This window comes from Lagopus muta, chromosome 1 (genome assembly GCF_023343835.1).
Source record: "Lagopus muta isolate bLagMut1 chromosome 1, bLagMut1 primary, whole genome shotgun sequence".
Taxonomy (NCBI): domain Eukaryota; kingdom Metazoa; phylum Chordata; class Aves; order Galliformes; family Phasianidae; genus Lagopus; species Lagopus muta.
The window spans coordinates 97,561,289-97,589,216 of record NC_064433.1 but is presented as its reverse complement, the minus strand read 5'-3'; the positions used below and the strand labels follow the sequence as shown (position 1 = coordinate 97,589,216).

The 27,928-nt window shown below is 38.4% G+C and overlaps 2 protein-coding genes across 8 annotated transcripts in view; both read right to left on the bottom strand.

The window, feature by feature from the left end:
• Window positions 1–20,084, bottom strand: part of LOC125692688 (multidrug resistance-associated protein 1-like) — a 39,600-nt gene extending 19,516 nt beyond the window's left edge. For 4 of the 7 annotated variants that reach the window (XR_007376803.1, XR_007376804.1, XR_007376805.1 and 1 more), the window contains exons 1-15: window positions 19,143–20,084; window positions 18,050–18,111; window positions 14,620–14,761; window positions 13,382–13,539; window positions 12,124–12,301; window positions 9,706–9,960; window positions 8,195–8,260; window positions 7,439–7,576; window positions 5,948–6,094; window positions 4,674–4,758; window positions 4,495–4,561; window positions 3,388–3,514; window positions 2,681–2,857; window positions 2,019–2,186; window positions 431–617 (exon numbers count right to left, since the gene is read on the bottom strand). Coding sequence is in view for 4 of the 7 variants with exons in the window: in XM_048943565.1 (XP_048799522.1) it covers window positions 431–617; window positions 2,019–2,186; window positions 2,681–2,857; window positions 3,388–3,514; window positions 4,495–4,561; window positions 4,674–4,758; window positions 5,948–6,094; window positions 7,439–7,576; window positions 8,195–8,260; window positions 9,706–9,960; window positions 12,124–12,301; window positions 13,382–13,539; window positions 14,620–14,761; window positions 18,050–18,111; window positions 19,143–19,184 (1,999 nt within the window). In the remaining 3 variants the exon portion in view is untranslated. Of the gene's footprint in view, window positions 1–430; window positions 618–2,018; window positions 2,187–2,680; window positions 2,858–3,387; window positions 3,515–4,494; window positions 4,562–4,673; window positions 4,759–5,947; window positions 6,095–7,438; window positions 7,577–8,194; window positions 8,261–9,705; window positions 9,961–12,123; window positions 12,302–13,381; window positions 13,540–14,619; window positions 14,762–16,755; window positions 16,945–18,049; window positions 18,112–19,142 lie in introns of those variants that run through there. The other 3 variants (XM_048943534.1, XM_048943570.1, XM_048943559.1) reach the window with 3 other exon arrangements.
• A 42-nt stretch (window positions 20,085–20,126) lies between these two features.
• Window positions 20,127–26,691, bottom strand: RBM11 (RNA binding motif protein 11). Its single transcript, XM_048943621.1, has 5 exons — window positions 26,540–26,691; window positions 22,888–23,050; window positions 22,141–22,219; window positions 21,339–21,435; window positions 20,127–21,244 (listed from the first exon to the last, which is right to left on the bottom strand). Exons 1-5 carry the CDS (start codon window positions 26,639–26,641, stop codon window positions 20,912–20,914), a joined length of 774 nt encoding a protein of 257 aa, XP_048799578.1. The 5' UTR covers window positions 26,642–26,691; the 3' UTR covers window positions 20,127–20,911.
• Between the last annotated feature and the right edge of the window lie 1,237 nt (window positions 26,692–27,928).

Genomic DNA, 27,928 nt, shown 5'->3' with positions numbered 1-27,928 from the left:
TATGCCTTCTACCTTATTACAGCAGTCTAAGATGAAAGAAATCGGAAGTGTCCAGTATAAGTCCTTGACACTTGAAGACAAATTTGAAGTGTCCTCTGGATATTTACTGAATAACATAACCTTTGTAAGAGAATCAGGTAATCTAGCAAAATATTTAATCAGTATATAATAGCAAAAATATTTGCTTAAGGCAACTTGATCATACATCTTTTAATTGAAAGAGTAAGTCATTTGATCTCAGAGAACTAAAGCCTGAATTCTACTTTAATTTCAACCAATAATTTTATATCAAAACACGTATGAAAATATTTTACATTTTCCAGAAATTATTCAGTTTGTTACAAGGAAGGGGAAGAGGAATATTTTAGGAAGCTTGAATGAAAATGAAAAATACAAAATAAATACATCATACTATAATGAATGTTCTCACCTTCATTTGGGGTTGTCTTTTCACTTCTGTTCTCTACATTGAAGACTTCAATAAGCTCAACAAATTTAGCTCTCTTTGAAATGAGTTGTTGGTAGCTGCCCATTTCACTTATTTTCCCCTCTTCCATTACTATTATAAGATCAGCATGAGGCAGGAGTGTTAAGTTATGTGTCACCAAAACACGAGTCTGAAACACAGTGTTTTCCATTTCACCATATAAAAACAAAGCAAGTATTAAAAGTAGGCATTTTATTAACATAGAAGTTGATTTTTTCTTGGATTTTGGTTAATTATCTACCTTATTACTACAGTCATTCTTTTTTGCCAGCTTTACTACATTTCTCCTTAAATTGCCAAGTGTAACGTCAAATAGTTTATGCTTATAGCTATTTCTTATTACTTGTACTTACCTGTTTCTTACTCTGTACGCTATGTTCAGGAATGGTTTAGATTCAATCATAAAGAGAAAAAGCAGATACTACAGCTGTTAACATACCAGATATAGTTTGACAGTCTTACTGTTATATCTGCCAAGAAGCCTATCATTACTGGAGCTCTTTCTTCTGTCAGATATTATCAGCCATGAAGCAGGCAAAGTAAGAAAAGAGGAAAGGTACAGCGGGGAAGTGAAAGACATACTTTATAATAAGTAAAGTATTCATAATAAGCAAGCATTTCACAATGATACATGTGTTTTGCAGGAATAAGCTTGAATCAGCAGGACTAATCTGCACTAATTCATACAACCATCTTACCTTCCCACGTTAACAGTTCTTACATGAAAAAACTTATTTCCTCTGATTCCACTTTCTCTTGTGGAATTTCTTAGTCAACAAGCCCTTCTTTTTATAATCTATGCTGGCTATAACTTCTTCACAGCAACAAGGCATCAAGAGTAACCACAAAGGGTTTCATCTTGATTTGCCACGCCACACACATTACTGCACTTGTCAACAATCGTCAGCAAAGTGGAAATGACCAAATGTCATAAAACTCAAATTTCCAGGTGTATTGGAACTGTTGAATCACAGCCTGAACCTCTGACTGATCACCTGAGGTGAGCACTGAGTCAGCTGTGGGAACACAGGTGAAGGCAATTCAGCTGTGTGACCAGGAGGGGTGGAGCCTGGCTGCAGCTCTCCTAGACCCCATTTAAGGGCTGACTGCCACTGAGGAAGGATCTCTCTCTGGAGATTGCTTCTCATGAAGTTTCTTGTGAACCTACAACACCAGTGAGCACTCTCCATTTATCTCTGATTATTTTTTCTAACGTGATAATCTTACTAATTAACTTCTCTGTATACTTATTGATCATTCAATACTTTACAACATCTGTGTACTTATTGACCATACATCAGGTCACGCCAGCTCTTAGCTATTTTTTTTTTTTTTCCAGTCTGTGCTATGGCCACTTGACAGGCTTCAGAGCTATGGATTCATCTGTGCTGTTTATTCCCTTAACTCAGAATGATTTTCAATACAATAGATGAGAGAAACTTTCTCAGAATGACTGAGAGAACGCAGTTATGTCAGTTGAATTATACAAAACAGTTAATCTCCAACTTAAGAAGCAGCCACCCTGCTTTACCTTGCTTTTTAAGAGACCTGAAGGCCCAATGAGCTTCTCAAAAAGGTGTTTTCCAACATGTACATCTACAGCAGATAGAGGGTCATCCAGAAGATACAAGTCAGCATTGCTGTACACAGCCCTAGCAAGACTCACTCTCTGTTTCTGCCCTCCACTTATGTTGACACCCTAAAAAAAAAAAAAAAAAAAAACAAACAAAATGAAGCTGAAACAATTCACATTTTAATACAAAATACTATGAAGACCAGTTCATTACAGGGAATTTGTTATATTTTTTCAGATACCTAAAGTTTTGTAAAATAGAAAAGTAATTACTGGAAAATCCAACTTATGAAAGTTTGTCCTTTGTTGATTAGCTTACCATTCCAAAATGGACAAATGTAATGTACCTTGTTAACTGCTATTTACAGGCATTATTTACAGTATACAGAGAAACCCTTGGGAAATAAAGAACGATTCAAATATCTGCATAGAAAAGAGCCATTTCAAAAACTAATGAGAATTCAGTACTTGAATAGAAGTTGAAAGCTAAGTAAGGAGTTGAGCCGTATGCACTTGTTTGAGCACTGAAGTCATCAGTATAAATTATCAAATGGATCACAGATAAAAACAAAAGCCATAAGTTGAATTATCAAATAATTTCTGACATGTCAAACTCTCACCCTTTCTCCAATCTCTGTTTGATCTCCATTGGGTAATTGTTCCAAATCTGGCAGCAAAGCACAAGACTCTAAAACAAGCTCATAGTATGACCTATTTAGATCTGTGCCAAAGAGAATGTTTTCCTGTAAACTGCCATTTTGAATCCAAGCTTGCTGAGCAACATAAGCCACTGAACCCTAAATAAAGAGAGTTGAAAATTAATTTTATTTGGGCTTTCTGAACACACACACACACACACACAAAAAAAAAATCAGTATTTAAAAATATGTTTGCTATTCTAGCTTTATCTCAAAGTAACTAGACATTACTTACGTAACTCAAACGTTATTAAAGTTTTAAAATATTTACTAAGACAATAAAAACAATCTGTTTAATATCATTATACAACAGCTCGCCTCCAATTACTGTAAGTGCACATACTTTCAATAAGCCTGACAGAGCTGAGACCCTAAGTGAAGTCTTTTAGGAAAAGATCTCAGTGACAATTAGGGGCATCCATTTTAGATAGAAGATGTAAGAAATGAGAATAGCTTTGCAATTACTTAGATTGAAAGCAATTGTAGTACTAAAGCTTCTATTGCCAGTATTTTTATAGTCACAAATAGATGAAAAGTAAAAGCTGCACTTCGAAAAGCAATTCTGCTTAATTTAGTCAGTGGCTAGTAGGTTAGGGTGGGAGGATGGAGGGACAGACAGACAATCTTACTCTTCTATGAACTGTTCCTTCAAGTTTCTCCATTTCTCCAAGAAGAGCAGAAAGAAAAGATGATTTTCCGGATCCAACCTGTCCCACAACAGCAACTAAAGAGCCTGCAGGTATGCTGACACTCAAGCTGGAAATATTGAGGAAGAAATTAGTCACCCTCTTCTTAAATACTGCATCATATGTTTAGGATGTGGTCACTGTAAGAAAGAAATTCTGCTTTACCCTCAGAACAATGACAAATCAGTGCATCAGTTTACATATGTTTTGATATGCAATAATGAGAGTAAGTTTACCTGTCTGCAGATTAAGAGCTTGTGCTCTCATCTCATCACAGCACAATTAAATGGCAGAATGTGTAACTAGTAAGTTACACATACTTACAAGTAAGTTACACACACTTACTAGTAACTAGTAAGGAGGTCACTTACTGCATCTGTACTCCATGCTATGTGGATTTTAGCACCTACTGCTTTAAACATCCCATGCTAAGATAAACATATTTCCTTCAGATCGGAGTCTAAAGAGCAAATGAGATTAAGAAAGACTTTACACAGAGACTATATCAGACTTTAATTAAGGCTGATGAAGGTAGTTTATGCCTGGATATTACACTTCAGGCTACGCTGTCTGAGATGTGGACATCCATGCCGTATCACAGGAAGTCATCTCCTCTAACCTTGAGATTAATAAGGCAGACAGCACGGTAAGAGAGTTAGACTGGGTAAGCTGTAACCTCTTTATCTGCCCTAGCAAAATTTAACAGAGGTTATCAAACAGAGTCTTCACTTGAGCTTGTTTACTCCATTTCCTTACTAACACTCCAAGGACCGCATTGTATAGCAGTTTAAACACAGCTGAATTTACACCTAAGAAATGACTCACTAAGATGCTAGGAAATCACATGCTATGAGACTCCTCTTGAAGCATGAGGGAAACCAGGTCAGATCTGACTTTCCAAGCAGATTACATGGGATACCCTGGAAATAATAATATCCTTCTATCCATGAACTAGTGTTAATCAGTATACACTAATCCTGGAAAAAAAAAAATCTTCATAGATCTCACATTTAGCTAACAGAGCTCATAAAAAAATAATAAAAATCTTACTTTTTTAAGACTGGCAGGCCATTTTTCTCCCAGCAGAAAGAAGCAGCAGTAAGCTCAACAGCATGGTCTGTCGTAGGAAGGAAAAAAGAGCAGAATTGCTAATCCATTCCATCAGCTGAGATTCTTAATGAAAGCCATGTAAACTAGTGTCCAATTACAAATGAGTAACTCCTGCTTACTTCCACTGTAGTTTGTATCAACATCTTCAGGGTTAAGATCCTCAGCAAACAGAAAATCCTCTAAACGGCTCAGAGAAACCTTGGTCTGCAAGAAGAATACAAAAATTTATAACAAGCACAACATGCCTGCAATGCCTGAATTCTTAAATAAAACATTAAAATACTTTAGACAGTATGGAAAGATATATTCCTTGTTTTAATTACAGGCATTCAAAAGAGGGTATTCACCTGTTTAAAAATTTATTTTGTTTAAAGTACTGAACAAACTAGAGACATAAGTAAGTGTTGCTTCATTTTTCCCTGAGAATGTGCTGCATGGTAATTAGAAAATAACAAAACATGCTCAAGTAATCAATGTTAGAAGACATAGTTAATCTTTGAATGGCTGGTTCTTCCAACTCAATTAGATTGTTTTCAAAAACATATGATGAAATATATATATTTTTAATGCAACAGTGTACAGTAACTATCTTCACAGAACAACGAAGATGAAAGTATTTTACTGTGAGTGCATCATGAGCAGTCCATGACTGTGCTGTGACATAGAATGAGATGACCTTTCACTAATTTTTAAGCTAACGGAACTAGATCTCAGGCAGATTCATTTTTGATCTAACACGATACAGACCACGGAGAAAACAAATCAGCATAGGTAGCTGCTTTCATTGGTCTCTATCCTTACAAAAAGCTGGGCTGTATAAGACTGTGACAGTGTACATTCATGGGCAGCTCATAGTACGTTCCTAACAGAGTCTTAAAAGCTAGCAGCATCCCTACTGGTATACAATTAGAGCTGAAATTTCTTGATGGGGTACCCTCAGCAGCTTTACTCCTTTTTTGCTCTAATTCTTTCGGTGGTGACTGGAGAAACATGCTTCCCACACTGGGCCTCCACCACTTGGTACAAAGGGTTCCAACATATAACAGGTTGTTTAAACAGGTGCAGCCCAAATAGGTTTCACTTTTCATTGGACTGCAAAGATGAGAAGTTGAGAGAGTAGGAGCAGAAGATTAGTCTTGACTACTAAAAGAACTAAAATCAGAAATGGAAAGCTTAGTACCAATCAGCTGTGATACCCCACTATCACTCATTAAGTCTGCAAGGCACTCTTTCAACATCCTTCATGCTTCTCCTACAGTGTGCAGTTTTATCTCAACTAAACATAACTATAGATAATTAAATGATTTAATCATTCACAGTTATAGATGAAGCAAGACAAGATCAAAAGGAGAGTAAACATCAGCTTTACAGCACTTACTCATAATTGCTTTACCTGGGCAACAGCAGAGATCACAGATGGTAAATCAAACAAGGGTAGTCGCAAAATGTTAAACAAAGAAATAGATGTAAAAACTTTAGCAGCTGTTAAAACATGTTCCTTATCCAGATAAAAGTAGGCCCCAAATGTAGACAATGAAACCTTTTAAACAAACAAACAAAAAAAAGCAAATTCATGGTATAACTAAAATTTATGCACATATAATTTTGTTTTTGTTCTGTTTTGTTTGCATTTCAAAGATGTGGACTTCTGTTTCTGTTCATAGTTAAGCAGGGACTTGTCTGCACCTGCTGCACTTGGCTGCAATGCTGTGTGCAGAAATACTACAATTTCAACAAGTAAAATACCTGCCTACTCTAGTTGATCCAGCTGGATCTGTACAAAACTGTATGAAATAATTTTCCTACCTCAGGAATTGATTTCTTCCCCTTAAAAACACTCAAATGATGTTTCAGGAAATTTACTTCGTTTTTAATTTTTCCTGTTGCTGTGATACCAGTCACAGTATCATAGTAAAATTATTTACAACAGATATTTTTACCACTTGGAAATTTTTTTCCCCCCAAAATTATAGTCTGTCATCATCAGAAATTACACTGGCCTCCTACACAACAGACGTTCAAGCCTTCAGAATCACCCAGAAAAGCCTGAAGTTAAGAACCTGCCCTACGGGTGTCTTGCGCTTTTTCTTGAGTACAGGAGGAGTCTTAAACTCAACTAGGAACCCTAAACAAGATGGAATCATACAAAATTGCTAAACAATAAGTTGATAATTTCAGTATAGTTAATTTTAACGTCACGAATTTTTCTGACCCACTGCTTAAAGTATTTCAGTTATCAACATTAACAGACTGGACAGCCTTAACCCTCCCTTTCACTATTCCTAAGGAATATTCCTCCTCACCTGTTACATATTACAAGTTAAGCACTTGAAGATTTCAGCTGGTGTAGCTGACCTGAAGAGTGTTCATTTATATCTAAACAAAGTTGCAGTTTGATCCTTTTACTTTTCATTGGAGTTTAACAGAGAGACAAAGATTCAATGGCACAAATGCTTTCCTGAATGCCAAAGACAAAAATGCCTTCCAACCCCGCTGAAATAAGGCTGGGATGAATTTGTCTCATATTCATTTTATTTTTTCATTTATTTAGCAGGTGAGCATTTGGGAGGGGACTGCCACGTTTTCAGATTGAAAATGCATCTTCTTAAAACAGAAGAAATATAAAGCAGAATGTTTCTATTGCATAGAAAACAACTGCATGATTAAGATAGCAAAATGAGCTTCGTGAGATGCGGATTTGATTTCTCGCTTTTAAACAGAGGTCTCCTAAAGCTAATCCATAATCTCTTTGTCTCATTCCACTTTCATCACATACTGTATTTTTGTGAAACTGTGAGGCAACATTTTTGAACCATTCAGCAACTACAGCAACTGGCAACATAAGCAACAGTTCTGCTTGAAAGAATACTTTTATAAAACAAACCATAAAGGGAATACAGGTCAAGGTTAACACGGAGTAAGTCTTCAGATATCCTGATGACTTCAGAACATCCACTTCACGTTCTCTGATATCCATGACCTTCCTTTGATATGAAGGTTCCCATGCATAAAGTTTGAGGATCTACTTGAATGAAAGAAAATGCAGTGATCATGCTTCACAAAATAAGCTTAAGCTCCAAATGCCATTTTCAAATATTCAGCAACATCAAACTGTAAAAACTTCAATGTTTTATAAGAAAAAGTTAGAAGCAAGATAACTTAAAACTAGGCTGTTCTTATGGAAAATGTGTTCCAGTTTCCCCTTATCCTACACATTTCAATATATTCCCAATGTATCATAAACAATAAATAAGTTTACTTCCAAACAGTATAAATAACAAATTCAAGTAGTCTACTTTAAGATGTATTTTCCCTGCATACCAAAATTTCACTCTGGTACAGGTTTTCAGAAAGCTATCAATACATTTTAGGCTCTCATAAAAAAAATGTGATAGTAAAATTAATGCATAACGGGTAATCAGTTTTTGAAGTCAAATCCGTAAATATTTTTCAAAAAAAAAAAACCACTTTAAGTACACTATGTTAAAATGTTTTCTTTTTTAATTTCAATCAATATCTGCTGAAAGATTACTCAAACAGCCCTATTTTTTTTTTTTTTTAAATTAACTCGTCTTCAAAGTTCAAAAGCTAACAAAACAAAGCTAAAACAATTTTCACAGTTCATTAGTTGTAGCATTACCTTTATTCCATGTAACATTTCACTCAGTAACTTGACGCGTTGATCTGAATATTTCATCTGGCTTTTCTGGTTAAAAGACAACAACATTCCCATTTTTCAGTGAGGAAAATAACATGTAAAATATGTGGTGTATTTAGTGAATTCATATACTTTATGCTAGCTTTGCCTGAAAAAACACACCAGCACTGCAGTTACACCATGTTCAGATACATGTGTAGTCGTACAATTCATTACTTGAAGCCATTCCCTCCATTACTAATACCTTGTTATTGAAAGAACCAATCAAAGGAATGAAGAAATTTTTCTCACTCATGTGCTACACAGTCTGTTCTGCATAAAACACTTATAAAATACTAATTAAGCCCTTTGCAAATACAAGTTGCAAACACTTGAAGGTGTAAAGTTCTAAACAGTTATTTTGTTGTTCTTTATATTTTTTCCTTCTCTCTTCACACAGTAGGGATCTAAGTGCAAATGCACCTGCTGTGACTGCAAAAAGAGGTGAGGGCTTTTACTGCAATGTCTGTATATTGCTTTACAAAAGAATATACAGATCCACAAAAGAGTATTCACTGGATGTTGCATTACCAAAGGCAAAAATAACACCAAGACTGGTATTTGTCTTGGTAACAACAAGACAACACTTAGCATTATAACACTTTTTCCTCAGTTTTTCACAGAAGTCATCAGGCAGAGTAAAAAAGCAGTGCAAAGAACTGTAGCATGAGAAAAGCAGAAAAGAAATAGCAGCACCTCTGGGGGATTTCCCATAACCTCAGGAAAACGTGCTAAGTTTGAAAGAGCTGCTTACCCCAAATAATAAGAGGTGGAAGAGGGCCACCATCTCATATAAAATCCTTTATTTAAAATAATTAACTTAAATGGAAAAAAACATAACTGCTCCCTACAGTGAGTCATATAGTAATTGTTACTAATATAAAAGTACTGTTTTAGTATAACGAAAAGTTAGGCATTGCATAATCAAAGAATATTAGGATGTTATAAACACAAAACAAACAAGAGAGTCAGGCAAAGTAGACTACAAGGACAAAAGAGAATAAATGGAAGGCTTACCCTTATCCTGGGCTCACCCCAAAAACACCAGTAGAGGCAATCTCCAAAAGAGATCCCTCCCCATTCGTAGCCAGCTCTTAAATAGGTCTAGGAGGTCACCGGCAGCGCAGGTGAATTGCCTTCACCTGTGCTCCTCTGGCTGACTCATGGCTCACCTCAGGTGATCAATCAGAGGTTCAGCTGTGACTCAGCAGTTTCCATACAAGCGTGCATCTAAATTCTAATTTAGCTATCAAATAGATGGTGTTTTTACAAAGTTGAGCTCCCATTCTCTCAGTAACAAACTTCTGCAGCTCTGGGTTGCTTATCGCTATGTTTTTAACTTTGACATATCAATAGTATTTCTATACCATTAAACAATTTAACACTTCCTCTCTTCTTCAGTCCTGCATTATGACAATTAAATTCCTCATTATCACGCCTATTAAATGTCTCACCTGCAGAGTTTTTACTTTGGCTGCAATAAGTGCATTTAGAGGTATGACCAAAAGAAGCACTGCCACACCGGCTAGTACTGAGGGGCCAAGTTCTTTCCAGAGGAAGATGACAGCCATGATGATCTGAAAAGGTGCTGACCACAACAGGTTGATGTTTACAATTAGCTCCATGAGTTGCTGAGCATCTGCTGATATCAGGTTAACCATCTCTCCAGTTGTATACCTTTGTCGTGAGGAACTGGCTAAAGTTAAGGCCTGTAAAATACAGAGGGTAAAAGTTGCAAAAATCAAGAATTTTGATGGGTTTATTTTCCCAGGAAAAGCTAAAAGCAAAGGATGACAAACAGTAAAACAAAGCTGAATTTAGTGAAACACACTTGTAACACTTAATGATAAATAAACAGATACCAGCTCATAGAAAGCTCAGAAGATCTCAGCTTTGGGCTGATGTGGGAGGCAAGAACAGCAAGCTTCATAGCAAGCACAGGTATAATCCCAGTGTGGCAATTTGACATTACATGGTGTCTGGGGACAGATACACAGACAGACCACCAACACACACTCACATCTGCTCTGAGGACCTCATATTTAATCACTGTGCCACCTGCAACTCCTGCACATAAAAAGACAGTGCCGCAGCAACTCACTCCACCATCGTTTTGCATCATTCCAGAAGCAAAGCAAAACCCGATCTGGCATTCACTGACTGATTACATTCAAAGAGTGAACCAAGTTGACTCTCCACCCTGTAGCTATGGAAACTTGCCTGAATACGTTTACCCCAAGTGCAGCCTCATACTATTCCCTTGCTCATGATGTGATGCACTGACATACCCTCATATGAGACATGAGAGAATGAATTTTCCTGTTTTCTTGAGTTGCAGCTAACAAGAAAACATTGTATACAGGTTCAGAAAACACCTGAGAAGTCTATACCAAAAGACTTGTTTAAATCTATTTGAGAAAAAGAGGCAATTTAAGAGACAATTTTAAATTTAAATTTAAATTGACAAATAAATGTTATTTATTTCAGATCTGGATTGTATTTATTTCAGGTCTGGATTGTGTCTCATCTTCCCTGACTCTTGCTTCACAGACAAATATTGCAGTACAAATTCCAATGTGTCACGTTCATAAAAAAGCTAAGGTGCAGCCCTGAGAAACCAGCTTCATCTCAGATGCTATGTATTAGTAGTATAATAAATGCTTTAATGTTATTTTAATTTACATAGTAAAAACAGTGATCATATATGTCCTTGTTTTTTCCCTGGACATCCAGCCTAACATGATTTCCCAGTTCATTCAGTAAATTTGGGAAGATTAACTCATGATCACAGAATCCTAGAACTGTTTGAGACGCTTAATGATCTCTCACTAAATAAGACTGCTCAGAGCCCTGTCCAACCCAACACTGAAGATTTCCAGTGATGGGTCACAGACAACTTCCATAGGCAACCTTTTCCAGTACCTCACCATCCTCACTGTGAGAAACTGTTCCCTTATATTCAGTCTAAATGTAACAAAAACAGGAAGAGTTCAGTTTCCACATTATCTGCCCAACATCATCTCTGCACAGGTGGCTGACAAAAGTATTTAGTTGCATGATTAAATAAAAGTATTTAACTAACACAATTGTGCTCTTGCAGCTTGGAAAGCCAGTGGCATCCTGGGCTCCAAAAGAAGAGGGGTGGCCAGCAGGGACAGGGAGGTAATTGTCTCTCTCTACTATGCCCATGGGGCCCCATCTGCAGTAGTGTGTCCAGGTCTAGGGCCCCAGTACAGAAGAGATGTGGAGCTGTTGGAGAGGGTCCAGACAAGGGCCACAAAGATGATCAGAGGGCTGGAGCACCTCTCCTATGAAGACAGGCTGAGGGAGCTTGTTCAGTCTGGAGAAGACTGCAATAAGACCTTATTGCAACCTTTCAGTATTTAAAATAGGCAATCAGTTTTTTACAAGGGTAGACAGTGATAAAGGGGAATAGTTTTAAGCTCAAGGAGGGAAGGTTTAGTTCAGATGTCAGGGGGAAATTCTTCACTATGAGAGTGGTGAGGTGCTGGAACAGGCTGCCTGGAGAGGCTGTGGATGCTCCATTCCTGGAGATGTTCAAGGTCAGATTGGATGGGGCCTTGGGCAATCTGGTCTAATACCAGATCTGGAGGTTGCTGGCCCTGCCTGTGGTGGGGGGTTGGAATTCGATGATCCAACCCAAGCCACTCCATTAGAGCCATATAATAGAAACACTGTTGAAATTCTAAATTCTTAAACAAACAATTGTCAAAATACAAAGTCAATCTGTTAGCCTGTCACGTGTTTGTTATATCTTGGGTTCTGATCATACTGGTAAATACATTATCTTTAAACACTAAAGTGCATATTTTAAATTTTTGTTGTGAAAGAAAATCAGAAGATCTTATCACCTTCTTGTATATCAGGCCAACAACTGCAGTCTTGACTTTCACAGCAGTAAGCATGTTGTTACGCTGGTATAACTGATGCAGGAGAGTTTGTGAGAGAACTACAAAAAACAGGGCAACAGCATAGCCATATCCACTCCCATGTGAACTCGTGTGATTTTCACTTACAGTTATCATTGATCTGAAAAGGAAGCAAAATAATTTTAGAATTCTGTGCATACAATCAACATCTGACAATAGTAAAGGAACACACTGGCAACTTGTTTAATTAAGTCAATTTATGGTGGATTTAAGTCCAGGTATGGTAGAAGGTCACAAAAAAAGCCACATTAAAAACGGTAGTTCTTATCTGTGCTTTCCCACTTGGTACCCTAGACACAATCCTCAAACACCATTCTACAAATTAATCAGCTACCACTGACTTCACAGAGAACAAAGTACAAGTAAAGAATGGCAAAGAAAAATAAAGACATTTTAATTAGATGCTTATCAAAAAAGCTTCTAATTATGTGCTTATTAACCAAAGCTTCTAATTCCAACCTCCAAAGTGAGATAGAGAAAAAAATCTTAAGGAAAACTAATTCTTATTTTGACGTTAGTAAAAGATAGTCTTAAATAACGAGCAACCACAATGTCTTCTAACAGATCTTATGGTCAATACTTTTGCTTAACATCCCAGGTTACAACAAATTACACTGACACAGGATGTAGTATGAAGATTAACAATATTTCTGTTCATTACCATTTTTCTTTGAAAAATTCTTAACACCTCTATGCTAAGCAAATACCTAAAGATGACTTCCATCGGCCTCATGCTACCAATAATGTTACAGCTGAGTTGCCACACTTTCCCCTGAAATGTTGAAACTGTAGGTATGAATGTATATTTAAATGTTTTGTTGAAAAATAGAGATCCAAAAATATTGACAAAAAGCAGAAAAGTTACATGTATTTTTATATATATATATATATATATACATATTTTAATATCTGATTTTGTATTTGATTATATTTAGTGCCGTGGAAGTGAGTCTTATACTGCTTTTATCTCAACTGTTTGACCAAGAAATTTCTTTGAACTTTTCTTCACTAGATAATTTACAGATAATCACTGAAAAACAAACAAACAAACAAAACCCAACAGAGAGCCCACCTAATCATTACATCTAAGCTGTTCAGTTTGGCTTTGATATTGGCAATCCTTCAGCTTTACTTCTACTATTGTTCTCTCAACTTAATGTGAAATGCATCTAAAACTTACTTCATTATTTGTGGACTCATGAAAGCCAGGATGTCAGCTGCAGCTTTTAAAAATGCAACTTTGAGCAACAAAAACTTAAATGTTTGCCACAGTGGAAAAATCAAAGATGGTTTATAGAAACTTCTTGACTTAAACAGCATTCTTTCAATATAAGAATCCTGAAAGATTACAAGAATATGTACAGAATTAGGAAATTATTTTACCCCACTAAATCACATTATTAAACAAGTGTCCACTTAAAATCATTACTGTACTTATGTTCTGAAGGACATTTCTAACAGTCAGAACAGAAGAACTGCTTTGGGGTAAGAAATGAACTTTGGTTTTACTAAATCTGGCTCAAAAAAAAAAGCTTTGGCTGCTCTTAATTATCACAGTAATGAAGGACAGAATATTTTTTACAGATGGATAACAACATAATATTAATATCAGAATTAAAAATAATCCTGAATGAATTAAAAATAATCCGTAATGAAAAGTGCTTTTGAATGCTTCAGCAGAAAGTGCATCAATAGATATCTCAACAGTAGAAGAAAAAACAAGTCTAGAAATAAATGAAAAATACTCAAGAGATGCAGTAAAGCCAGACTGCAAGAGCAGCCCTCTTTTCAGTAGTTCAAAAATAAAAGTTACACTCTTACTGGATTTACAGGTTAAACTCTCTCTCCTGTGAATATCCTGGCATTGTGCAGCAGTTAGCATATTTTAACATCAACAACAAAAGAACAACCCTGACTGAAAATCCCAAGTTCTTATATGAAAATCACACAGGCAATCTCGAGCAAAACAAACAAAATATTTGTAAGACTCAATATTGATGAAATTAAAGGAAACTGGAGCTTGCTTTGTGTGTTTTCCAGTTCACAGCATCCACTGGTGAACAAGCCGATAATGGATTTCTCTAAACACCAGACGTACAGAAGTAAAGACAAACCAGGAAGTGTAAGACATTTAAAATAGATGGTGCTTAATCAACAAAGCAGAAGTTGTGGTAATTTCCACACCACTTGACACGTTAAAATGTAACTGGATTTTTTTTATAAGAGATACGCTTGGATTTGTATAACAGAAAAATCCTATTGCCACGTTAGAGATCACAGATCACGATACTGATTGGTCTTTGCAATCTACAGCAAGTAGTCTCTTCAACAAAAAATAGGAATTTAAAAAATCATCTCTAGCTTCTAGTCTCTTCAAATTCAGAAAAGGATTTTGCTTATTTTCAGAATTGTCACTACCGTCAATCCTGCAGAAGACTTCTGGATTTCTTTTCTCCATTGCTTTTCAAAGTTAGGACCCACACTGTACGGTGAATCACTTTCATTCAGTTCAAACAGGTCATCTCTTTCCAGAGGCTTTTTATAGCCTATAGATACTAGTCTGAAAAAAAGGAATGAATTTAGACAGCATGAAATACAGCAAACTAAGCAAACCAAAACAGCAATTCAAAATGTAATGATATCATTTAGGGTATCTAAGTACAATCTATATTCAAAATAATAGACGTAATCCTGACAACTGAAATTGACCTGACATATGGAGAGCCCAAACACACTGTCACATCTGAAGAGCAAACTGAGGAAACTTTCTACTTTCAAAGTCTGTCTGCATTTCTGATCTCATATATTTCCACATGAAAATAGAGTATTTAATGAATAAACTTGTGCAGCATCACTACCCAGTTACTTTTACAACTGGAAATTAAATACCCCTTTTTAATAAATCAATAAATCATCAGACTGCATCATGTTGCAACTCATTTTTAACCAAGGTAACAACCTTAATGTGCTGGGTTTCAGCACAAGTATGATGGAAGTTTCCTTACAGCAGATCCTCATGTGTTATAATTTTGTTTCAGCAAAGTACTGTTGTTCACTTGTTTGTTAAAACAGATGACAAATTGTTCTTGAAAATGGTAAAATAGGGCTGATGAACATGCTGAACCTACAGGAACTCCATTTCAAAGAGTAATAGATGATGTGTATTTTCTGATGAGCAGACATCTCAGAGAACTTGAAGAAAAGCAATGTCCCATTTCTGAGGCGGAAAAAATGCAAAGAGATTTATGTTGACAATGTCATCTGTCTCAGAGAAAGCCCTAAACAGCTAAGAAGGAACAAGAGACTCATGCTTGGATATGTGCGGGGGACCTGACAGTGGCAGCACTAATGCCTCTGCACTGCTGGGAACTTCACTCTCTGAGGGCTGAAATGCAGATGCAGAGTCCATCTTCTCAAGAGTGCACTCCCAGTGTATGCCTCTCTGCCAGAGCTGGGCTTCGTGCTGATGTGTGTGCCATTGTGCTTAGCAAAGGATGGAAAATAAGATTCAGAAAAACTTTGGTAACAAAATTTGAGTGGGAGTGGTCTTCACTATCCCCATGTGTCCCCCAGAGAGAGGTACAAGTTTATACTTAACAATTTATTGCTCGTGTTTGCTTCTGTTTGGGAAAAATGACCATACCTAACATTTACACTATTAGTTTGACTGTATCCCATTAATTACTTCACAGTGAAGCACACCTTCACTGATCAGAACTGAAATCATATTTCCCTACATCTCTCCTTTCGTTAACCATTGCACAAGTGGTTAAAAACCACACAAGATATCCCAGCTTGGGCACCTTGGTTAACACTGTGACATAATCACCAAATATCGTTTGAACATGTTGCAGTCAGGATACTACATACTTTCATATATATGGAATGCAAGAACTGCTGAATGGTGTGGACAGAGTTAAATTCAGCTGGTGTCCAGTTACAGGTGGTGTTCCTCAGTATTGGTACCCTCAGCTAGTCCTGTTTAATATCTTTACAGACAATCTGGATGAGGGAATCGAGTGCACCCTCAGTAAGTTTGTAAGTGGCACCAAGTTGGGAGGAAGAATCCATCCACATGGGAGGAGAAAGGCCCTACAGAAAGATCTGGACAGACTGGATAGCTGAGCTGAGGCCAATGGGATAAAGTTCAACATGACCAAGTGCTGGGTCTTGCACTTCAGCCACAACAACCTCAGGCAATGCTACAGGCTTGGGGCAGAGTGGCTGGAAGTCTACGAGGAGGAAAAGGATTTGCTGACAGCTGGCTGAATGTGTCACCAGTGTGCTGAGGTGGTCAAGAAGGCCAATGGCATTCTGGCAGGAGCAAGGAGGTGATCATCTCCCTGTACCCAGCTCTGGTGAGGTCGCACCTCAAGTACTGTGTTCAGTTTTGGGCTCTTCACTACAAAAACAGACATCAAAGCCCAGGACCACATCCAGAGAAGGGCAGCGTAAGTGGTTTGGAGCTCAAGTCTCATGGGGAGCAGCTGAGCAAACTGGGATTATTTAGTCTGGAAGAGGAACAAGGGAGACATTATTGGTCTCTACAATGACCTGAAAGGAAGTTGTAGCAAGGTGAGGGTTAGCCTCTTCTTCCAGGTAACCAGTGATGAGAGGTAAAGGCTTCAATTTGCACCAGAGGAGGTTCAGGCTGGGTATTAGGAAAAATGTCTTCTCAGAAAGAGTGGTCAAGCACAGGAATGGGTTGCCCAGGGAGGTGGTGGAGTCACTTGTCCCTGGAGGCTTTAAAACAACATGTAGATGTGGTATTTAGAGATATGGTTTAGCAGGCAATATTGGTGGTAGGTTGATAGTTGGACTAGATGATCTTTCAGGTATTTTTCCAACCTTAGTGATTCTGTGATTGATAAAAAGCATGGTTACTCAGAAAATGATGGCTGAACTCCTAAACTCTGGCCCTGTTGGAGTTACACTCAATGCATTATACAGTCTGATTCTTTCAGTCTCGGCTTATAAATTACAGATAACATTTTCAGCTTTTGTTTAAACTAACAATATTGAATAAAGCAATAAATACTTACGACACTCAAAATATTTTCTTTTCAATTACAATTTTTATGTGGGTGTGATTCAAATGATTTAAAAGGAATAAGAAAAACATTACAAACAGTCACAAGATGTAACACATGAGCTTGTTTCAACTACTGTCCAAAACACTAAGTGACAGGAAGCTGTATGGCTTGATATAGCTGAACTTTCAGTTCCTATTTTTTCTATTCTTCTTTTCCTATTAATTTCTAAGAAGCAGAGGGACTCTACTGGTTTTTCTGAACAAGGGTTCAAGGGTAATGGCATTTGGCCTAACACGTAAGAGAGAGGAAAATAAGTCTGACATTGGCTACTTCATAAATGCACTGAAATGAACTACTGAATATTTGTTCCTGGAGATCTAGCAAATAAAGCACAAAGAAAACCATTATTTATTCATTTATTTATTTTTGTCTATTACCAAATTTTTACAAAATAAAAGTAACAAATCAAAAAGGAAAGTCTAATTTGGCTGTTTAAATCCTGTTCTCTAAAAGTAGCTTCTGTTGTGAAAAGAACACTGATTCCAACTATCAAAAAATCATGTTTTAAATAGATACTAAATAACATATAAAGTAAGTATCAACTTTATACATTACATATACTATATATACATAAAACAGTATTCTATAAAATATTTGAATACGATCCCTAAAAATTGTAAACTTTGATTTTTATACAACAAGAAATCAGCAATTTTGGGTTCAGGCTACAGATCCAGTCTGAATGATGGAATATGTGCACCCTTTTATTGAGAGAGCATCAGTAAAAATCAACGAGCTGTTTATTGAATTCTTACCTGCTAAACCAGGAATACGTTAATTTATTGAAGAAAGAAACATTTTCTTCAGGGCTGCATTTCTGTTATTAAAAAAAAAAAAAAAAAAGAAGAAAGAGAAGTGATAAAAAAGGGAAAAATTATTAATGTCACTTGAAATACTAAATAATTTTTTTCCTCATTTTATTCTTTAATCCTTATCAGGATTGGTTTTTTTTAATTAACAATTGTTAATTGTTTTCAGGAGATATTTAATTGCAAGTATATATTTATTCTTTTTTTCCCACACAAGACACGACAAATGTATGGACTTGCAGTGCTGTGAGAGGATTTAGCTTGTGTTAGCTTGTGTCAACTTAGCTTGATTTTGTACTGTTTATGTACACTCTGGAGTACTACACCAACTGGAAAGCATGTCCAAGACACACAATTCTGACAGCTAAAAGTGTGGATTGTGGATTTGTGGATTTCTCCCCCCCCCCCCACTGAAAACCTGGCTATTGAAAGTGATCAATTGCTAATACCTGAAGAGCAGCAGCCTCCTTTCAGGCCGTAAGGGATGGAGTACTTCCAAGTGCACTGTGCAGACTGCTGCCCACTCCTACCTCACTGTAGATGTAGGGAAACACATATGGGAGGAAAACACCTATGGGCTTTCCCTCGCCTCTTGAGAAACCCGTATGCGTGCCAGGCCGGACTCCAGCAGCCCCAGGGTGTGATTCCTGTTGCTAAAGAATTCAGCATCACCTCAAAAAACCAGTCGCTAACAAGAGATGCAGTTACGGTTCCATTCGATAGGTGGTGTGAAAAAACCACCTATTAGATGCCGCTGGTGCTCTGACATATTCATATGTTGTTTTTTGTTTGTTTTTTTTTTCCCCCCAAAAAATTTCCTCGTACTTTCAGTGGAAAAAAAAAGAAGAAGAAAAAAAAAAACAACCTCAAAACGACTAAATGGTAACCTAAGAAATAAGCACACAAGAAGAACGCGCTTGCCCCTGCTATAAAAATCGCGCGCCCCGCCATCTTCCACTACAGCTCCCCCGCGGCCGACCCACCGGACCTGCCCACCTCACAACGCCTCCTCCCTCCCGCTCACCCCCTGCGGCTTTACCTTGCCGCCGACGGGGCTCAGGTGCTCGTGGAAGCCGGCCATAGCTGCCACGGGACGCGCATCGCCCGTGCGCGCTACGCGGCCGAAGCGTGGGAGGGCGGTACGGTCTCCGCCTCCCCCGGCTCTAGCAGCCGTCCTGGTGGCGGATCGCTCCCCGTCGCGGGACCCGCACCGCTGCGGCGAGGCTCTCCGTGCGATTTCTGCTTCTGTAAAGCAATCTGCTGTATTTTACTTGTGAAGGTTTTCCTTTATTGTGTCAGTTTTTGAAATCAGTGGCCTACTGGTATAATGTCAGCACTATCTTGCAGCAGATGTGAAATCACACCTGCATAGCTTAATCCTAGTTACTGGTGGGGAAAAGGAAGATGAAGGGGCATGTGTTGGTGTGGGAGGAAGCAAAAGTGGTTGGACACTTAACAAGTTTCTCAATACATGTGGTATAAATCTAAGGCTTGAACTTCTAAGTTTTAGATAGAAGCTCCTTCTAGAAAGAGTTAAATTCAATTGCTAGTGAAATTTTAAGGGCGCCATATCATGGTGCTATAGCAGTAATCTCCTAAGAATTGTAGAATCCTAGCATGGCTTGAGCTGGAAGGGACCTCAAGGGTCATCAAGCTCCAACCCCCCTGCAACATGCAGGACCACCAACCTTCGTATCTAATACTAGACCAGGCTGCCCAGAGCCCTGTCCCACGTTCAGGGACGGGGCATCCACAACCTCTCTGGGCAGTCTGTTCCAGTTCCTCTCCACTCTCTTGGTTAAGAACCAACCTAAATCTTCCTCAATTTGAAACCATTTCTCCCAGTCCTGCCATTACCTATCCCAGTAGAGTTGGGTCCGCTTCTGTTCGTAGGCTCCTTTTAGACTGAAAGGCTGCAATGAGGTCTCCTCGTAGCAGTCTCTTCTTCAGGCTGAACAAGCCCAGCTTCCTCAGTCTGTCTTCATAGGGGAGGCATTCCAGCCCTCTGATCATCCTGGTAGCCATAAGCTCAGTTATTTTTCATCCATTTATTATAACTAATGACTGGAGTCTCAAATAAGCAAATTGAGCACTGGAGAGTAAGTTTATCAAAAGATCCACAGTGAGTATATTGAAAGATCCACAGTGTATGCAGGTCTAGTCAGAGCATAACCATAAAGTACATCACTTTGAGAACTGATACAGTATGTAAGCCTCGTAGTTAGTGCAAATTTTTTTTATCTTGCATTTATTACTAGAAAAAAGAAAAGTTACAATAAGTGTACACACTGATCCTAATGCAACATAAGAGCAGAGATAGATCAGTAAAGAGGAAAAGTTGTAGGCATTGATACTTCAGCGATGAGCAAATCTTTACTAGGGCACTTAGAATTTCTAGTCCACTCAGTTCTTCAGCAGCTCCAGAGAATTCTTAAAGCAGTCACAATAGTAAACTCCACAAATCATCAAAGTGATACGTATGCTTTATGAGTGGCTCAAAGTATGCATTTTCACAGTGTCTAAATTAGCAAACTAACAGACTTTTGTAATTCTTGGAAAACAGAAGCATGATTACCAACGTTCTCCTTCTATAGGAAAACTGTATCTTTTTAAATATTTCCTATACCTTAACATACTTTCTTCTTTTACTTGGTTGAGGTTAATAAAGTATCAGTATAATTTAAGCACAATGCCTTTCAAAATTAATATGAGTCTTGTACATTCCTTTTGTAATAAAGTGCAACAATGAGTGAATTTCTCTCAAATAAAAATAGAAAATATAAGTAAAAATAATCCACTTTTACAGTATTAATGCCTTTTTTTCTTGGCTTTGCACTTATTGTATTTTTGGTCATGATCTCTTTGTCTCATTCTGTCATCTTCAGTACTAGTGTCACTGTCACAACTTTGCTGTTCCCTCCTTCTTTTAGACGTGCTTTCATCCACCTGGTACACTTTTCCATCACTTGAATGCGGCACAGCCAACTCAAAAGAACTCTGCCCACACTTAAAATTTGCAGCTTGATTCTGATAGGGAGGAATGGATAAGCTTGAAGGCAGTGGCAGAGTCATCTGGTAGTAAGGAAATTGCTGACTCACTGGACTGTGTACTGCGTACTGCTGTTCTAAAAAATGGTTCATCTAAAGAAATACAAACTTGAGTTGTTAATACTGTTAAGAGAAACTTTTGAAGAGTTATATTTCACATGCATTACAGCTTTTATCACAAACTCACCATCTTCTGAAAGATGAAAGAGTGTTCCTGAGGTAAACAATTGTTCATTGGAAAAGGAGTAACAGGAAATGGAGGATTTCCATAAGGCTCTTGATACCTAGGAAAAACAGGAAAACATATAAAGACTAGGCTTCTAACAAATACTATCCTGTAGTGTAATGATATTCAGCTGTTGGGCTATTATGAGTGTATTTGAAAGAATAATACAGATATTAACAACTGGACTTCCACAAAAACAAACAAACAAATAAATGAATAAAACAAGGAAAACACTTCCAAAGACTTAACAAGTAATCCTGACAGAGAGTTCTGGCATACTTGCAAAAAAATAAAAATAGAATTTGAGATGCCGAAATATTGAAATTGGGATGTTCAGAATTCTGTTATAACAGTGTGTACAAGTTCTACCTGTACACTCACGTGTGCATCACATTTGCTTGTATATATACACACAGCAAATAAACTCAGTAGGGTAGAAAATGATTATCTCAATTGCCAGATTTTCTTTTCCTCTAAGAACTGCAAACATTCCTAGTACAAACACCATACTTATAATATTTTTCCACATTCCCGTATCTTGCAAAAATCATTAGGATTTGGAATCTAACTATTGGAACCTCTAGCAAGCTAAACAACCAAACATTAACTAAAACCCATTGCAAGTCATTAGTACAGATGCAATTAAAGTGTGCAACTGCCATGTTAATGAAGAGCCTAAAGATTGCCTTACTGTGTCTATCACATCCCTTTTAACATTTTTAAATTATAGTCATACAATTCATTCACAGGAGGTCTTTGTTACCTATATGAAGGTGAATATAAGTCAGCATAGCTCTCAAAACCATGTGTTGGGCTGTTTATTTCTGAAGAGTGTGAACTCCCTGTAAATAAGACAAGACTGTAATGACTATTCAGTTTTAACTGTTTGATTAACAAGTTAAAACACAGAAAGTATTCTGTCACTGTACTGTACTAGTATATCAAGTCTGGCATATAATGGAAAGGTGTCATTTTATGGCAGACAATCTATACCACCAATGAACTGCTTCAAAATGTTTCTTTATCATTTACACTCAGCCACTTACAGAAACATAAATCAGGACTGTTCAATAATCATGAACAGAATCGTTCCCACTGCTTCTGATTTCAGGAAGCTCAGCCATTTTTACTTAAACGATTATTGCCCTCTACAGCCTTCTAGGTAAGGAGTGACACAGTGCAGATCAGGAACAAGTCAATGTTTGGACTGCAAATACTGCCTAATCATTAGCATTCCAGAAGGTTTATTTTCATAAACATAAAATGAAGAATAAGACTTTGATTTGACTGCATTTTCCTAACTACGCTCTCTTCCAATTAAAATAAAACTGATAGCTTCGTGGCTTTAGTACAAAAGCTTTCAAACAGCTTGATAGTTGCTGCTCTTAACTGAGACAGAACTGCAAGTGAAAGTCACTTGTAGGATTAAAAACTAGTAATTTTAGAAAAACATACTTCAAAAAACGGCTTTAGAAAAAGACTTAAGTAATCACTCTGACTGCAAACCTACCAAACCGATACCGTACTTTAATTGGTCTTCCATACAAACGGATTCCATTCAGCAAAGCTATTGCATAAGGCACTGATTCTTTGTGCTTAAAGCAGACAAATCCAAAAGACTTAGGTTTTCCATCCTTATCTTTACAAATCGTCACTTTGGTTAATGGTCCAGCCTGAAAGAAATCTGCGTTATTTTTCCACAGAACTTACTTTAAAAAAAAAATAATTAAAAAATCACAATCATTTCATGATTATATATATTGCCATAGATTGTATTAGGCTCCTTTGTTTCGGTAACAAAGGTCAACTCGTGCATGTACAGTTTCTAGTACAACCATTACAACAGTTTTTGCACAGCTAACACAACTATGCAAATTGATAATACCAGCTGTGTAAAACCAAAGCAATCCATTAGTCTGATTCTAGGAATTTAAGGAATATAGAAGTGGGAAGCATCAAAACTGTTGGAAAACAAGCTTAAATAGAGAATAGTTCTTCTGGAACCACAACAAAACCTAATTTTCTATACTACCTAGTCCTATCACAAATGCATGACAAGGAATCAAGAGAATCTGTCGTCATCTAACCAGAGACAGTGTACTGTTACTGACCAAGAAAAACAAAAACTCAACATAAACCAGGGAACAAAACCACTCCCTCTTCCCCCTTAAGAATGTTCTGTTTGGACTCGATGATCCTCATGTGTTCCTTCCAGCTCAGGATATACCACGACATATCTTCATTGAAAAGAAGTCCCATCTCTGCCTACATGCACCATTAAAATCCTTGCCCAATACTTCTAGAAGAACAAAATTAAAGCAGTGATATTACATAAATACTGGCTCCATTTTCAAATAAATTGTTATTTTCATAGCAAATACCAACATCCTTCAGATACAGTAACAAAATTTCTGAATGTCTAAATTACCATCATAGATGGAGAATTCATTGTCCTGAATCAAAAACTAGCACTCAGCGTTGGCAACAGCAGTGGTAGTGAACTCTATAGAACTTACAGAATTTTGAGTTCTATGTGAACTCAAAAGTAAACTACAACTTTAGGCAAACACACATTAATTAAATGGCGATGATTTGGAGCCATCTTCCTTGACTCTAGCCATTGTGATGTTAGATTGAGGATATGAAGGACTGTCATCAGTGATAACGTTTGATTGCTGTATGCTTTTGTTATCTGAGTATAAACAACTCCTCACTTAAATATAATGTTCTTCCTAAAATGTGAAAAACACTTCCTCCTCTCACCTCAACCTTGATGAAAGCAAGACAGCCATACAGACAAAGGATCAAAAATAAAGTGTCATTTTTATTATGAGAATGAGGATGAGGTTATATAGCAATGGATACTACCTAGGTTGACTTGCGCAGAGAGTCTTCAATACGTCGATTTCACCTTTCCAAGTATCTTCAAATTTGATGTGTTAGTTTTTTTTGCTTTGTTTGTTTTTTAAGAGGGGATTTCAGTGATATTCTGAACACGCTTGGTTTTACTTGATTTGGTTCTAAGGCATTTTTCTGTTGTTCTGCACTACACTGCAGTTTTTCTAAAAATGGCATATATCCAGTCTTCACATTATTTGCCTAATGAGGAGGTCTGGATCTTCAAGAACTAGAAGTAACAGCTCTAGAAGTAACAGGCTCAAACACTTTGAAGATCAGTCTTAAATATGTAGTCTTCCTGTTCATAAACAAAAAATATTAATAGTTTAGAAGTACTAATAATAGTACTAATAATAGTAAAAATATTAATAGTTTAGAAGTATTAATAATAGATATTTTATCCTAATTTCATGAGGGGAACGCTACAGCTCAGGAGTACATTTTAAGGGCTGAACTACATCACGAATATAATCTGTGTACTTTCCAAGAAAGGACAATACTTAAAGGAGAAGCATGTGCTATTGCAGCAAAAGCAGAGAAACTTGAGTGAGAATATGAAGAGAAGAAAAAAATTAAGTAGGTGTTATTGGCATGATCTAAAGACCCAGATAAAAATTAACATTTCGTTGAGTAAAGCAGATTACACAAAGATTTGCATAAAACTGCATTCGGAGGACATCTGTTTATTTTCATTGCTTTTGTGACAGGATTTGTATGGTAAATTACTCATGTCTCCTGGTAAGTTGAGCATTTTTAACTTAGCTTTTACAGCTAAACGACAGAATACTGCTTACTGTTGGAAACAGGGATACTGCAAACAAAAATCACAGAATCACAGAATGACCAGGGTTGAAAAAGACCACAATGATCATTTGAATTTCAAATCCCTGCTGGGGGTAGAGTTGCCAACCACTAGACCAGACTGCCCAGAGCCACATCCAGCGTGGCCTTGAATGCCTCCAGGGCTGGAGCATCCGTGACTACCTCTTACATAATTTTAGGGAAAAGTTACAAAATTAGAGTTACTAAGAAACTGAAGAAGCTAAAATGCTACAGGGCTGGAATATATCAAGAAAAAAGGCTTTCCAGTGCAAATAGAGTAGTCTGCTGATACCTCGCCTACTTAAGATGATGAATATCACATTAATCAATGGAATAAAAATGGTAAAAATAGTTCTGGTTATTAAATGAAATAGCAATGGAGCAGATTAGTCTGACGCCTTCTTTTTTTATGCTCTTTATTTTTCAAACACACCAGAAGGCAGCAAAGTTCTTTTTGCAACTGGGAATAATCAGTATTAGCAGAAGCAAGTGTATCATCACACTGCTGGCAGAACTGCCTAGTGTAAGCTAGATACAGACTGTTTCAGGCTAGCAGAAGTTTATCATCATCCATTGCTGTCAATCCATCCCACAGTTTGACACAGTTCTCCATTCCACACACACCTGCTTTTCCTTACCACTTTCAGATTAGTAAGCCTGGCTTAGCCAAACATTTTGTTAATAGAAAGTCAAAACTTTAGCCAAGTCGGTGTCTTAAAATAGACCACCCCTAAGGCAAGTCTTTCAGGTTTTGGGAGAGAACAGAGAGAACAGTTTGGATCCCACCAGCAGAATATCGTCTCAAGCATTAGAAGACATTTTGTCATAAAGGTTATAGCAGTGGAAGTCCCACATCCCACCTGAAAAACATTCCTATCACCTGTCCTACTCTCTTAACACTTGCAATCTTCTTGCAGATGGGTGACAGAGGGGCCGCTCAGCCTAGCAGTACACCGAGCCTTCAAAGCCAAACAGAAGCTGCCATGAACATCACGAGCACAAGATGCCACAGAACTGCATTTGGTTTGGGTTGGAAGGGACCTTAAAGCTCACCCAGCCCCAACCCTTGCCATGGGCAGCGCTGCCCCCACCAGCTCAGCTGCCCAGGGCCCCATCCAAGCTGGCCTTGAGCGCCTCCAGGAATGGGGCACCACTGCTTCTCTGGGCAGCTGGGCCAGCGCCTCACCGCCCTCTGAGTGAAAAAATTCCCCCTAACAGCTAACCTAACTCTCGGTTTTCAGAGACTGCAAGGTACGCCGGACCACGGCACGGCCGGCTCTCACCGGGGCTGGGTGCTGTCAGGCCGTGGGCAGCAGTGCGGATGCCAGCCGGCGCTGCCCGGCGCTGCCCTGCCCTGCCCTGCCCGCTCCCCAGCCCGAGACCGCTGCCCTGCGGCGCCTCCAAGCCGCTGCCCCGCCCCGCCCCGCCAGCCCGCCCGCCACCTGCAGGAAGAGTTCGTAGAGGATCTCCTCCCGCACGCGGCTCTCCAGGTTCCCCACGAACAGCGTCCGGTCCGCCTCCCCCGCCCGCCCCGGCCCCGACATGGCACTACTGCTGCCGCCACTGCTGCCGCCACTGCTGCCGCCACTGCCGCCGCCGGGCGCCGCCTAGGGCGGAACGGGAGAAAGGGCCCCGCTGCCGTAAAGGGCTGCACGACAGCTCGTCGCTAGGCAACGGGATCAGCGCCCTGCAGAAATAGAGCTAAAATGCTCCTCCTGACCTCTTGTGGGGTCGGTGGGTACTGCAGATGCAGAGGGGCAAATGCTCCGAAACGCTTCGAAGCCCTCAAGTATCTAGTCCTCAACACGATAAAGCGCTCTGACAGTTACTAACAAAACATGATTGCTACCTTTAGGCTTGCACTCTAACCCACTGTCACCTAGAATCACAGAATCATCCGAGTTGGAAGGGACCTTTAAAGGTCATCTAGTCCAACTCCCCTGCAATGAGCAGGGACACCCACAGCCACATCAGGTTGCGCAGAGCACTTCCAGCCTGACCTTGGACATCTCCACAGATGGGAGACCACCACCTGTCAGGGCAACCTGCTCCAGTGTCTTACCACCCGTATTGTAAAAAACTTCTTCCTTACTCCAGTCTAAATATTCCTTGTTTCAGTTTGAAACCATTTCCCCATGTCTTATCATATCTTTTTCCTGCCAAAGTGATTGTCCCATTTTTTCTTACAGCCCCGCCTTTAGATACAGAAATGCCTCTCTCAGGTCTCCCTAGAGCCTTCTCTTTTCTGGGCTGAACAGCCCCAGTTCTCTCAGCCCGTCCTCACAGGAGAGGTGTTTCATCCCTCAGAACCATCCTGTTTTGTGGTCCTCCTCCGGACACCCTCCAACAGATAGATCCATGTCTCTCCTGTTCTCAGGACTCCACATCTGTCCACAGTACTCCAGGTGGGACCCCACCAGAGCAGAGCAGAGGGTCAGGATCATTGCCTTCAACCTTCTGGCTATGCTTTTTTTGATGCAGCTCAGGAAGCAGTTAACTTTCTGGTCTGTGAGAGTACATTGCTGACTCATGTACAGCTTGCCACCTACCAGTACCCCCAGGTCCTTACCTGATTGCTACAATCAGCTTTCAAGCATGTACACACATATAGCAATATAGCATTCAGTACATATTTTTAAAGTTTTTTTTTTTTTTTTTTTCTGAGTAAATTCCCAGAGGTCATCTTGATGACAGCAGCATAAGAAACCTTTTCATTAAGTTTATTCTTTTCTCAAGCTTTGACTGTGTGCTTTGCCTCAATACCATTAATTTCTCACAAAGGTTCTGTTACTGACCTGTCAGGTCTCAGCTAATAACTAGTAACAGACCAC